The sequence below is a fragment of the Pseudopipra pipra genome, chromosome 8 (assembly GCF_036250125.1).
Source record: "Pseudopipra pipra isolate bDixPip1 chromosome 8, bDixPip1.hap1, whole genome shotgun sequence".
Classification (NCBI taxonomy): Eukaryota; Metazoa; Chordata; class Aves; order Passeriformes; family Pipridae; genus Pseudopipra; species Pseudopipra pipra.
Window position 1 is genome coordinate 35,912,932 of NC_087556.1, and position 14,790 is coordinate 35,927,721.

At 41.9% G+C, this 14,790-nt stretch overlaps 1 protein-coding gene across 4 annotated transcripts in view; it reads right to left on the reverse strand.

Moving 5' to 3' along the window:
* The window catches only part of INPP5F (inositol polyphosphate-5-phosphatase F), a 278,232-nt gene that overhangs the window by 20,331 nt on the left and 243,111 nt on the right, over window positions 1–14,790 (reverse strand). For 3 of the 4 annotated variants that reach the window (XM_064663652.1, XM_064663653.1, XM_064663655.1), the window contains exons 2-3: window positions 7,105–7,185; window positions 2–138 (exon numbers count right to left, since the gene is read on the reverse strand). The exons of the other annotated variant lie outside the window; for it this stretch is intronic. In XM_064663652.1, the coding sequence (XP_064519722.1) occupies window positions 2–138; window positions 7,105–7,185 (218 nt within the window). The remainder of the gene's footprint in view (window position 1; window positions 139–7,104; window positions 7,186–14,790) is intronic. 4 annotated transcript variants of the gene reach the window in all.

A 14,790-nucleotide genomic window follows, 5' to 3' on the forward strand; every position in this document is an offset into this window, starting at 1 on the left:
CCTCCAACTCCAGGTCCTGAGGTTCTGTTTCAGAGAGTGGAATCACAGCTATCTTTGTTATTTTGCAAACCTCGTGATCTCCAGGGAGTTTGCCAATCAAAGCTTTCTGACGAATCAAAAGCAGCCACCATGGTAAATCTGGGAAAAAAAAAGAGATTAGTAGATGCTTTTATTTGTCTTGTCAGGCATTTACTTTGATAAGTTTGCCAGAAGCTTCTCCCCAGTGTAAAACCCCTGCCAGGAACCATTTGACCAGAAGACTCCAGTGAGTGATGATTCACTGTTGCTGTGATTTGTCATTATGCATTGCAATAAAAAAAAACAAACTCTAAAAAATACTTATTCAGCCTGTAATACAATAAGATTAACTATTTCATAGGCTTATTAGAGGTAAAGCTACCCCTGCTTCATCTCCAGCCATCAGCAATCTCTGGGGATGAAGCACAACCCCACCAATGTCACCACTGGCAGGAAAATTTGAGAACAGCTGGAGCTCAGAGAGAAATAAAAGATTTTCCCTTTACAACCTCTGTTGTGCATCAAGCAGCAAACAAGACAGACACAGGTAACAGCTGATCACAAGGCTCCTGAGTTCAGAAATCTGGTGGGCAAACATGGGCTGCAGCATGAAGCAGTTTATATGTGTTAAAAGCCTCATGAATCATTCCTGAAGTAATATGCATGAAATGGTAGAGGAATTAATGGGATAAAAATTAATGAAGATATTGGTGCGTGTCATACACACATTTAATTTACAGCACTTGCAGTTACAGCATCAACACTTCAGTGAGGCAGGGAAACAGAGCAACAAACACTCCCACTGACTGCTGAATAGTGCCTGGACATTCCTGGATTTTAATCCCTTGGTTACAGCAGCAGCATGTCAGTTGTATGCTGGTCTTTTAGGAATCAAAAGTTCTGTTAAGAGAGATGGAAAAGCCACAGAAAGTCTTCACAAAAACATACACACTTAGCATTTCTCCCAGTTGAGAAGAAACCAACGGAGTTGAACTGAAAAGTTCATGTAAAGACATAAAAAGCCTGCTATGGCAGACCTGAATATGCTTCCACCCTTGTGATGGCAGATTGTGTCATGTATTGTGCCTTTGAATACGATACACAGCCTTTGAAAAGTCTATTGAGCAGCTTTATGGCAAATACAAAGCCTGTTCTCCTTGCTCAGTAAATTCTAAACAGCATTTTATCCTCTGAGTGCTTAAGAGAAACACAGAAAAACCCAGCAGTGCCTTTTATCTGAAGAAAAGGAATAGTCATTGCAAACAGACAACTGTGTGCTGTGACACTCCACTCCTTACTTTGATTCTACATCACTATCTTTAGAAAAAAAAAGACTTGCTTACGTTGGGCACTAAGAAGCCTTTAAAAATTTCAGGTCCTCATAGTCACAAATGTGCTGTGAGAACCAGAGGGTGCCTCCCAAAAAGGGAGGAGGGGAAGGAGAATGAAATGCACTGTTCCTGAACACAGCAGCAGAATCCTAATCCCTGCAGGATCAGACACAAGTCAGGCCAGAAGGGATCCCAGGATGTCACCCTGCTCAAGCTCTGAGGTTGCACCAGGTTACTCCAAAGCTGTCATATAGGCACAGTCTCCTAAAAACTGGTCACAGGATAACAAAAAAGGACAAGAGAGTGACAGCAAATGCCACCAAGACAGTCATCCTCACTGCCAAGCAGGTGCTGGAACAGTTTTTTCTGTACAGGTACAGGGAACATGACTTGGGGAACACCTGCCTTTGCCTCCAGCAACCACAGGGGTAAGATGGAAACAAGAAAAAGGAAGCTGAGGAAAACAGGACAGGTTCTGTGCAAGTGAACAGACCAATGAATAGGAAAATGCTTTTACAAAGGAGAAACTGAAATGCTGCCAAAAACACCAGCAAGAGATGAAGATGCCCATCACTTCACCTAAAAAGAAGGCCTGCCCTTTCCTGTATTGCTTTTTAGTAGCCAAAAACAACAGTCTCTGGAAGCCCAGGGCAATCCAAGCTTAGCAGAAGGGTAATACAATAGGGCATCCAGACAGATATTCCTGTTGGGGAGTCCTGTAATCTCATCTATTCCCACCTATGGAAGGTTGGCCACACAACTTTCTCCTGTGAGATCACCAGTGTATGTCAGACAAAGCAGGTACTCTTTTAAGCAAGGAGACCATCTAGAGCTCCAGTGAATTAACCAGGAGAGCTCTACTGGAAATAAGGATAAGGTAAAGGTATTTCTGAGCAGATATGCCATAGCAAAAAAAATGGAAAAGAAAAATCTCTGCCTACTCTTCACTTGACCTTATATTGACAAACCCTGGCAACAGCAAACAAGAACTTAAGAGCTTAATAAACCAAGCAGTTCTGTATCCCTTTGTCATTTTTTAAAATGCACTCAAATGTCATCCTGGTGTGCATTTCAAAACTCTTTGTATTATAGCCAGAGCCACAGAACATTCAAAGAAAACAAGAATTCCCCAGCAGATCAAAAGCAAACAGTCAGGAAGTAATTATGCAGATAAAGTATGCCCTGAAGTAAAAGCTTCAACAATAGCCATAAAAGCAGCACATTATAATCACCAGCAATATCTAAATAACTGAATCCCAGCACAGAATATGTGCTTCTGCAGCACAATAAAAAAAAAGGCAGTTCCACAGAACTCAGTTGCCTACTCAGTGTGTGAGGTATGGGGTGTACAGAACACCCCAACTGTGTGCCAGTCCAGAGGAGAGCATGTTTGAAATCATCTCTCAGAATCAAATGTTCATTTGTAGTGTTTCATGAACTGTGGTAGAGCAGATGGCAAAAACTACCTTAAAATACTGTATCTAAAGGAAGCTATTACCTCCCATTCTGCACTGAAATGGAAATTTAGTTCCTCTGTTGCTTCAACACTGTCAGCACAGCACTGCTGTTCTTCTCTAACACTTCCCAAACAATCCAGCATTTAGTTTCCCCCAAATGCCTTTGCAGCAGCTTTTCTTAAACTGTACAGGAGTTTACTAAAAATGCTGCTTTTTACAAGTATTTTGATTTTAGCCAAGAAATTCTGTGCTACCACTTTCATCCTTTCTGTTACTTGAACAACTTAAAAAATTGGCTGCATGCAGAAAGAATGCTTTAAGCTGTTGGAAGTTCAGTTCCATATCACTGGAGAGATTTCAGATGCTGAACAGTTGTTTCTATCAAGATTCAGAGGCATGCTGACAAAAAAAGCTTTCCTTTCCTGGGGATAGGGAAGGAAGAACTCCACTTCCCTCCTGTTTACAGAGTCTATGGAACCTTGGCAACAAAATTAATATTCTGTAAAGGAGACACTTTATGCAAGAGATGTGCTGGCCTCTATCTGGGAAGATCATGCAAAGATAGAATGAATTGTACACCTTTACCAGAAAATGTGCAGTGATCTGCTTCAGTAACAGCTCCACAGGACATCCTAAAATCCTTTTCCTGCCATTCCCACTGTTACTCTGTGTTTTCTTACAAGTTATCTTAGGAAAGGCCAGCAAATGGTAAGCAATCACATCCTTATATTCCAATATTCAATCAAGGTTTTATTGTTTGGGTTGGAATTCCCCCCCTCCCAAAAAAAAAAAAACAAAAACAAAAAACCTGGATGTTTAAGGAAATTCAGTTTGGGGAAGAACCAAATGGTACTTTCACTAGACTTTCCTCTCCAGTGTGAGTATACAGTTATTTTCAGTTATACAACTGACTCATGTCAAAAATTCTTTAAAGAATTAAAAAAATAAGCCATGTAATACTGGCTTGCTGGTTCCTATGAGACTGCTTCCCTGGCAGAAGCTGCCCTGCAGATTCTTTTGTACAAGTCAAGCAATAAAACCTGTAAGATTAAGAGTAAATTAAATCCCATCCCTAGTTACAGCACATTGGCAAGGGTGTTTCAATGCTAAATTACAGACAGCCCAAGATTGGTTACAGGGACATTTCAAGGTTGTGTTAGACCACTCCAGCATTTCTGCCATGAGCAAATCTTTCAAGAACATATAAGGATCTATGCCCAAGACATTAAAGTGCACATAGGGTTAGTGACAGCTTTACTGGTAGCAACTTCAACACCTAAAAAGGCATTTAAAGTTTCCAGCATTAGTCAGATGTGCTAAGCATTTTTAAAACACACCAATATTCCTTTCCAATAATAGCTAATAACAGAGTTCTGAGCAGGACAAGCCCATACAGGACTCCTGTTCACCAAAAGGATTTCAAATTAAGTGTTCTGATGTTAATAACCTGAGGGCAGGGGAGAAGAAATCAGAGCAGCAAGTCCTCCTGTTGCAGGTCAGGTCTGTGAAAAAAACATTTCACCCAGCCCCTGCAGCACAGAGCTCCAAGTCTGGAGATAATGGTCCAGCAATGTTAAATATTTATACAACTCCTGCTGATAAAGTTTCCAGGTGACAAAGATTGATACCAGAATAAGTAATGAAGACAGGTTACTGTTACAGACTGCTGGATGGTTCGGCCAGAGGGAAACATCCAACTACACTTGAACAGGATCAAGTGGGAGTTCATTGACAATAACAGGCTTCAAGAGATCTCTGGGAGACGTCTCAGCCAGCCCCTTGTTGGGACTTCACCTAAGGGAGAACACTTATCAGCAAATGTCAGCAAGGTCAAGGCAGCAGGAGACAAGGACAAATAGCTGGAGGTTCTCTTTCTTCAGACGTTTAATGGTAGAAAATAAACATCATTTGCAGGGCAGTGGCATCACTAAACACCAGAATATCTACAACAAGAAGAACAGGCAATGGTGGTGTCACCTGCACAAGGCAGAGACCAAACAAAACATTCCCACTGCCCTCAGCAGCAGCTGAGTGGAATGCCTGGATGAGCACTATTGATGCAACAGCTCCATAGGACACATGGAAAGAAGAGCAGATATCAGGCTTATTACCTGATAATCTGCATGACAACAGCAAGCTGACACTTGTTAAGGTGTCACAGCTGGGGAAAGTTTCAACTCACATTTCATAAGCAGAGGAAGCACCTCACAATAAGCACACATGCAAGGGCATTCAGTTGCCATAATATACTAAAACCTTCCAAAAAGTACTTGAGATCTCCCCCCTCAAAAGGCTTTTATACCAGACTCCCTAGAGAGAAGGGGGGGCAAGGCTTTTGTGCACCCAAGTGCTTGGTTTAAAAAACAAAACCACCACACCCCACACAAACAAAAACCAAAAGCAATCGCTGAGCATTTCCCCAGAGCAGTGAGAGGTCATTACTGGAGCTCAGCCATCATTCATCATGACCAGCACATGCTGAACAGCACAGAGAACCTGGGTGAGGAGCAGAGAAAGGGAGATGGCAGAGACTGAACCGCTTCATATCATCAGATCTGAAAAGGGGGGGAGTGGTTTGGGGTTTAGGCCTTCCTGGTGACCAGGTCAAAACTAGGGAAGTGCTCATGTCCCAGTATTCCATCCTATTTTGTACGTAAGCAAGAGCATAAACAAGGAGAGGGGAGGGTCTGCCCTCTTATCTTCCACTGGATTGCAGACAGCAGGTCCCTTATCCAGGAGTGAGCCCTGCTGGGGCCTGTTGTTCTCCCAATCCCAGTGGAGAGATCTGCTACAGTGGCTTTTGTCTTCTTGAAGAAAGAATTAAAATTTTGGTTTGTTAGTTCTTTATTAGCTGTGTATATCTGCTATGGGGTTTTCTGTTTTGGCTGTGAGGTGTTGGGGTTTTCTCTTTCTTATATGTAAATAGTTTGGGGTTTTTTTTGCAATCATATATAAGTTTATATATATATATATATACACACACTGCTTTAGTTCAGTTTATTTTGGGTCTTTTGGTTCCTTTTCCCCTCTTCCCTTTCCTTCATATAAGGGGAGAGGGCTTTCAGTGGGATTTGGGGAATTGGTGGGGAGCCAAATCTAAATGGCTCCAAGGGGTGGGTGAACAGCTCTGTGGAATGAGCACAGACCAAAATATCAGGTGAAACTCTAAGATGGAGAGATGCAGCTGGAAAGAGGACGTGATCATGAACTTCATGGAGAGGTGGGCTCTGAGCCATGACTCCCATGTGACCCTGGGGTCACAGTAACTCCAGAGCCATGTGATTCCCAGAACTGGGCTGACCAACAACACTGCTCCTGTGTTCCAGTCCCTGTTTTCCATTTGTGCCACTGCCACCCTGACTCAGCTGTTTCTATCCAACAGAACACAAACATCCATCTGATCCATTCCAGCACATCCTGCTCTCCTGGAACACACTTGAAACTTTACCTGTATTGATCATATTGCCAGGCACTACTTGAAATGCACTCAACAAAAGAATGGCACACAGCAAGTGTTTATGGCTACCTTTCCTACCTGCCAGTAAATAGATATCCAGAGCTCCACTGGCAGAAGTATCAGCTGGTTTATATCAAAATAAATATTTATTACAGCTTCAGGGATTTGCAGCTGATAAAGCCAAAGGAGCACTGACCTTATTTTAAAGGAAAACACTACTACTATCAGTTAGAAACAGGCTTATCATTAAAATACCAATGAATTCTACACCTGCTTTAATTTTATAGCTCTGTCATTTACCTACAAACAAGTTTAAAGTGTTCCTTTTGCTTTCCAAAATTCATCTACCAATGTAGCAATTATACTTCAGGTTTTTATACAGCACTGAGAATTCAAGCCTTATCCTTTTGTTAAAACTTCCATCATTAGTTCTTGTACTGCAGTAGAACAACGAGAATCTCCTCGAAAGGATTATTCAAAAGGGGCTTAAGAATTTTATAAATCTCACACAGAGCCTCAGATAGGCCTTCAAATACAAGTTTCTACTATTTGCAAATGCAGTTCTCTATTTTCACATGAGTGTCAAACCAAAACACACACACTGGAGAACAGGGGGAATTTGCATTATAATATAATCAACTATAATATAATCACTCTGACAAGTTCATATATTTGGGAAGTATTCCTCCAGTGTATAGAATACTACATCATTCCATTTGAGCTATGCAGTATTATCTGTAATACCACAGACTTTAAAACAAATTTAGCAGTAAACAAAATAAATAATAAAAAAAACATAACAGAATTAAAAAAAACCATCAAAACAGAACTAACCACATACCTGTATGAAGCTGAACTTTACCAATGACTCCCTCTACCAGGCCCAGGCAAATGGGATTCCAAGCCAACAGAAGATCAGTGGCTGCAAAAAAGAACAAAGCTCCTGTTTTTGAAAAGCAAACTCAACAGGACAGTTAACCCAGTGATGGTCATCTTCTCCACTTTGCCCACCTCAGAGGGTAGAAAACCCATCATAATTCCCACAATAAGATGATGCACAGGCTCTTCCATTTCTGCTTAGCTATGACCAAATTACTAAGTTTCCAACTTAAAGCCCTACCCCAGATATTTCCCAGATGTTTGAGGGGGGGAAAGAAGTAGCTTAGGGCTACAGTAATGTGTTTAATGGAGATTTAATTCTTTTAATATCCAGCTGAATTTGTAATGTAACCAAAACTTGACATGGCTATAGTGAAATGGAATACAGGTCACCAAGTTAACTACAGAGCCTCAAAAAGGCAGCAGATGGCAACTCTCAACCCCAGCTCCCTCCCAGAGTATCCCAGTACTATTACTTTCACATCCTCTTTCCATAAACATGCACACACACACTTCCTCTTCTGTTAAACTCTCCACAGTTACATGGAATATCGAAGTACAAAAGGTTAAGGTTTAGGTTTCTGGTTCTCCTGCTGTTAAATTCCAGTGAAACACATAGGAAGCAGAAGAGAAAGCAGAAGGCAATGAGAGTTTCTAATAGTGTAGTACCTGTTCAAGGATTCAAGAGTGGGGGAGAGAATAAAATTCCTAACTCAAATCTTTAAAGTGAAAACAAATCCTTAAAAGCAAGTAATATCTCTGTAGTACAGAAAAAGCCCAAAGGAGAAGAGGTTTTTCTGTACCACAAAGGACAAGTTTGTTCTTATCTACCAAAATGCCCTTGTTCCAAGGTAAAAAGAGTTTCTCCAGTTTTAACACCCAGACAAATTAAGTATCTTAGCTATTGGTGTACGTAGATGAATATTTGAAAGGAAAAGGTCATATAGTGTAAGAGTACAAATCATCTACCTACATATACTTTATCTATGAGACCTTGGTTTCTTCTTGGAAGTCTGAGATCTGCAGGTGACAACTGATAGTGTGATTATTTTCACACACTTATTTTAAAGCATTGTACCCTCCTTGAAACTTTGTAATTGAGAATTTGATATTCCAAGAACACGTCTTTTTTTTTTTTTCTAACTTTCAGCATAACCTTTAATAATACACCAGACCCATTAAAGATGAGCATTTCCATGAGATCAACAAAAACCACTGAAGTCAGGGTAGATCTGGAATGAACTGATTAAATGGGACAGATCACATGTGCCTGTGCACAAGCAAGAGCTAAAAGCCCCCAGTGGCAGAATTTAAAGCAATGTTTGCAGGAGCAGGGCAGAGCTGCAGTGTGGGACCAGCCTGAACCAAACTCCTGTTCTTCCCGTCCCACTGGAGCAGGGCTGAGTTACTTGGGAGGCACAGAATGTAGGAATCAAATGAACTTCTTCAGGAGACTAATCCAGAGAGTGGAGCACCAGGAAATCAGTGACAGTGGGCATGACAGTGAACAGTTTGATTTGCCCTCAGGCCTTGCTGAAGGACTAAAACACATCCTGTATCCTCCTGACGGAGACTTGTGCTCATACAGACCAAGTTCTGGAACAGCCTGAGCCCACTTCCACTCCCAGTGACACACAACAGCATCTGTGTGCTGAGAGGGAAATCAGATTTACAGCAAAGAGGAACCCAGACAGCTTCCCTCACTCCCAAGTCTTCCACCTTCTTTCCCGGTTCACCCACACAATCCCAGCTGGGCCTTTCGGGACTCTCCTAGAGCTGCACTGTCTCACACTTCATCTGCCTCTCGCTGCTTTTGCAACTGCCTTTCACATTTGGGTTCCCCTGTGACAGCCAGAAACCAGCCAGAGACACCAGGCAGCCAAAAAAAAGCCAGGCATGGGAGGAATTTAAAGAACCAAACCAGGGAAGGTCTACCATGGCAGTCCCAAAGCCAGGAACCCAGACCACCACCTGAGGCTGTTTAAAACACTCATTTCCTGCCATGACAAGAGATATTGGGGGGAAAGCTCTGGAGAGCAAGTGATGTTTTCTTCTAGTAGCTTACAAGCAATTAAAACAATGAGAAAATATTTTGGTCTAATTACAGGTATAAGGAAACAAGAGTGACTTGTCTGAGAAAAGGACATAAGAAAACTGGTATCAGGGACTGTACAGACAGCAGAGGTAGCCCTAGATATAACACACCATATCCAAGACTTCCACAGGAATACAACCACCCCAGGAGTAGAGGCACAGTGAGAAATGGCTCTAAACATTAACTGAAAGCACAGACAAGCTTTGGAAAAGAGGAGCATGTATTTGGAGTTAAATGCACATTCCACTTTAAGAGTTTAAAGACAGCAAATATGGATCCACCAGCTGGGCAGCACCAGCTCTTGAGACAAGTGTGATTCTCAAACTACTACTGCTGAAGGCTGACTGTTTTAAGAAAATTTTCTATGGGGGAGGCAGGACATATGGAAAAAAACCCCACACGTATTTAGCAACATTTGAGGAGATTAACATTTTTTTTTCAGTGTCCAAGAAAACTTAGATGCAAAGAGAAATGCCTGCTGGCTGTGGAAAAAATACCAATTGTGGAATCACACTGACTTCCTTTGGTGAAAGTGTCACAGGATTTATTTTTTTTCTTACACTATTTCCAGAGAACTTTCTATAGGAAAGTATGTGTGACAGCATCAAAGCAAGCAAGCTGTTTTAACAAAATAAAAACATATCTGGTTCCAACCTTCTGATTAGAGCTTTGTTACTGGTTATAGTTCAGCTTCCTGTGTGACAGCCATATCTCAGCTCAGAGCCAACACCCACTCATGCTGAATAAATACCACAACAGTAAATACCCACATGAACCTCTTGCTCTTGAAGAGTGAACTCTGGAAATGTGGGATGGATGAACCAAACAAACTGAAAGGTTTAAATATCATTCCCCCACACACCCCCAAAGAAAATGGGGTTTCATGTCAAGTGCAGTCCTATTTATTCCAGATAGGAAGAAGCTGTCTCTAACTTCTAACACTTTAAATTCGTCAAGATTGTTCTCTTGCAGCCATTGAGTCTGTCTGGCAAATCTGGCAGCAGCAACCTCCAGCCACTATCTTGCATCTTTGAAAATTATAACCACTTAATCTTGGCTTATGTAAATTATTTTAAATACATCTCCTGTAGGAGATTATTCTTTGACAGTAAAATACAACAGAATTTAAGAGGCAGCATAAGTTAGTAGACAGTGATACGTGTTATAAAAGGTATCCACAGCTTTTTAAAGCCAAGGGGGAAAGTAACCATACAAAACAAAAATGAAAATCCTCAGTTGAAAGTTTTAGGGTAGCATACATTTCTGACTGCTGAATGTTAAAAAACAAAAACACATTCTGAGTTTGATTTTTATTTCTTTTTAACAGAAATGCCTATCAATAAGAATTAACTACCCCAAGGCCCTATCAAAGGAAACACCAGACTTTCCTCTACACCCAAAACAGACCGAATGTTTTGAGACATAGCGTGAAATACAATTTTTATCAACACAGTTACTCTTGTTTCCCCACACAAACTTATCTTCCTGGAGATGTCACACCAGTGGTCTCTGGAACCTCAAATAGCCAGGAACAAAGACTTATCAACCTTAAACTGCAACACAATGTTGTTGAAACAGACTTCTTACAGTATTGTGCTGGTGATAAGGAGCAGTCTCAAAATTGTCATTGTCCTTCAGAGCATCTCTGTCCAGAAAGAGTCACTATGAGCAGTGAGTCGAGCTCCTTGGAAGATTTTCCCTGACTGGAGGAGTTCTCTGCTGTCCTCAGTATATTTTAATTTGAGAGAACTGCCAGTTTGACAGGCCTGAACACATGCCCACAACACTCTGAGGTATGTCCTTGCTTACCAAGTCTCCATCCTGAGGCACAAAATTGCCCATTCCTTCCCTTATCCCACTAACTAAATTCACGCTATTGAAATAAATGTTGCCTCTTTTTGCTGATTCCCGTCAGAGATTAAGGATCCCTGACAACACATTTACCACTCACAGTGATTGTATCAGCATTGTAGCTGCAGCACAATGGAGCTTCCGTCACAAATTCTGAACAAAAGCAGCTTTGATGTGATTCCTTCCCCGCCCCCCCTCAGAGCTCACCAGCAGAGATGCAGGGCCACCAAACACCAGATAAAGTTTCTTTAATGCTCTGTGGTTACACAAACATAACGCTGATAAAGGTGATACAAAAGCAACTTGGAAGTGTATCAAAAGCCAAAACTGCTTTCTGGCTCTTTCTCCGATCCACCACCACCAGCTGAGCTGGTCCAAGGTCAGGCACAAATTCTGACAAGAAAACAAACAAACTGCTGCTTTGGGATAAACACAGAAGGATTGTGTCTGGAGAAGAGCTGTCAGCTTCCTTTGGGGAGAAAGCAGGAGGAAAAACCATTTCAGTTGTAACCACTTGAACCCAGCCCATACTCCTGAGCTGGTGTTTGCCTCAGTCCATCACGGAGCTGCAGTTATTGATAGGAAGCTGAACAGGAGCCAGAGTGTGCCCAGGTGGCCAAGAAGGCCAATGGATCCTGGCCTGGCTCAGGAACAGGGTGGCCAACAGGGCCAGGGCAGTGATTCTGCCCCTGGACTCAGCACTGGTGAGGCCACCCCTGGAGTGCTGTGTCCAGTTCTGGGCCCTCAGCTCAGGAAGGACATGGAGGGGCTGGAGCAGGTCCAGAGGAGAGCAACGAGGCTGGGGAAGGGACTGGAGCACAAGTGCTGTGAGGAGAGGCTGAGGGAGCTGGGGCTGTTCAGCCTGGAGAAGAGGAGGCTCAGGGGAGACCTCCTCACTCTCTGCAACTCCCTGACAGGAGCGGGGAGCCAGGGGGGGTTGGTCTCTTTTCCCAGGCAACTCTCAGCAAGACAAGAGGGCTGGGTCTGCAGCTGTGCCAGGGGAGGGGGAGGTTGGGTATTAGAAAGAATTTCTTTGCAGAGAGGGTGATCAAGTACTGGAATGGGCTGCCCAGGGAAGGGGTGGATTCTCCATCCCTGGAGGTGTTTAAGGACAGACTGGATGTGGCATCAGTGCCATGGGCTGGGAACCACGGCGGGGTTGGATCAAGGGTTGGACTTGATGATCTCTGAGGTCCCTTCCAACCCAAGTGATTCTATGATTTATCTGTCAACCTTGCTGCAGCTTGGAGGGGATACACCTCTTATCTCCCTCAGCCTTCCTTGGCCTTCAGGAACAGACCTCAGCTAGAAAGTGTTTCCTGTCACTGTGCTCAGATAAAAACCACACACCACGGCCCTGAACACAGCCCAGGTTATGTGTGAGTGTATGAACACACACACAAACACAAGCCATTGCTTAAAGACTCTTCCCACAATCTGACAGAACAGCAGATCTCAATCATTTTTCACCCCTCAGCACAAGCAATAGATATTTACACAGCAGAAGTAAAATAACTCACTGTATATCAAATAAATCATTCTGCTCTGCTCATGTAACTTTCAGCACCTGAAGGGTTAATTTGCAGGAAGAAAACTTCAATCCTATTTTTAAATAGATTTGATTTTTTTTCTTTAAATTGTGTCTGCTTTAGATCAAAGACAACGGCAAGACTTTTTATTATTAGAGTTTTTTGACCCTTATGACCTTTTGTGGCTTTTCAAAAGAAAGTCTGTTTCCAAGTTCCAGCTCATCTTTGAACAGTGTTCTGAAATATTAGCCAGGATTAAGAGATTACAAATTAACTGGGAAGACTTAAGAGTATAAAGTTGAACTTCTTTCTCTTGGAGGAAATAAAGTACTACTTATGCAAACGAAACTTAGGCTAATTGCGTTTTCCTTTCAACACAGATTGCTACATTTGTATTTAAGCTACTTGCAGAAAGATACTTAGTATTACAAGCTCTTAATTGTCATGAAGCCTTAACTTTAAAAGCAGCAGGGATGGGAGCAGAAAATACAAGTTCGTGTTACTGCTGCAAAAGCAGGATGCAAGTCCCAGAGAAAGCACCTAAGAAAAAGGAATCCTTACTACTCGTTCTGAGAGAGAAACACTTCTTTGTGTTCTGCTGCAGCCATAAAATCCCCCGAGTCACCAGGCACCGCTTGGGAAACTGGAAAACATGCGGAAAATGTTCAGTTGTCTGGAGAGTATCCAGTGTTACATGGGATTGCACAAGGAACTCCTGTACTGGAAGTGGCAACAAACTGCTGCTCCCAGTTGTTTGCTCCAAACACAACTTGACCCTGTGGATCAGTGGCCTCCAAACTTTATCACTTTTCCACGCCAGGAGAAGAAATATTTTAGCACTCACACCAAATATACAGGTATTTATTTATAAATTATTGACATGCCCTACTGTACTAATATTAAACACATTATAAAACGTACAAAACCCAGGGTGAAATAAAACACTTCTAAAATGGTGTTTCTCTTATCTTTTTAATGGTATAAAATATTTTCATCCTGCACCCCCTTTTAGAAACCACTGATGCAGGTGGCTAAAAGTGTGCAATGAGCTGCCAGATGCATTTCAACTGCTAGAAATCAGGATCAGCTCCTCCCAACCCTTCCACAAACCTGTAAATACTGTGCAGAGAACTGCCCAGCAGGGACTCTAAAATGCAAATGTGTGCCAAGCCACTGAAGCTCAGAGGGTTGGTTTTTTGGTTGGTTGGTTTGGGGTTTTCATGCACTTGAGAACTTCTCTTAATTCTTCACGCTGCTGAACTGCACCAGTAAACACTCACTCTCTCAGAAGCAATACAGGAAAGGAAATAATATCTTTTACCCTTCTAAAAGCAACAACACTGCACTGATTAATATTATTACACACCAACACACATTCCCTTTTTCAGCTGGTGTTTCAGCCAAACTCAAGTTGCTCGTGGGTATACCCTGAAAGCTAAGAAAGCAGGAGGCTGTCTGCATTTTTTTTTTTAAATCCTATTTACTCTGCAAGAAGGAAACTGTCAAACAGGAAGGAGAAAGATTTTATTCAAACCTACTTACAAAACTGACAGCTTAAACACTGTGTTCACTCATTCTGAGGATACTCTATTAAAAGTTTGCTCAGTTGCAGCTCACTGAAGACGAATGCAAGAAAGCTATCCTAGCCTCCAAAAATTTAAATATAAACATTAACTGAGCAGAAGGATTTCACAATTATGGAAATTAGTTTGTTTTGCTAATCACTGAGCTGACTTATGTTAATGCTTCTTAAGAGCCATGAGAGAATTACTGGCATTGGCGTGGTGAGCTGAGTCTAAGCAAGGTAAAGTTTTCCCTCGCTGTCACCTGTTCTTCTGACACCACAATTACCTTCCCTCTTTGATTGCCCATCTAATCAGACTCAAAGCACAAAAAGAATTATGGATTGGAAACAAGCAGCACTAAATAAGGGACTTATACTCAAAAACTTGGCACATGTGTTTCAGGAACGGAGAGTAAAGGATTTCGTGTCACACACACCACACATATCCTCCCTCTTTATTTTCTTTTCTTTTTTAACTGTTAGGGACAATTTGATTAGTTAATCAAATCACAAGCAGCAACATATCATTTAAACATTACTGGAAAGCACATCAATATAGGGAAAAACTTAACCATCAGTCATATGTAGGAAAGTTGCTTTTTTCCCCTA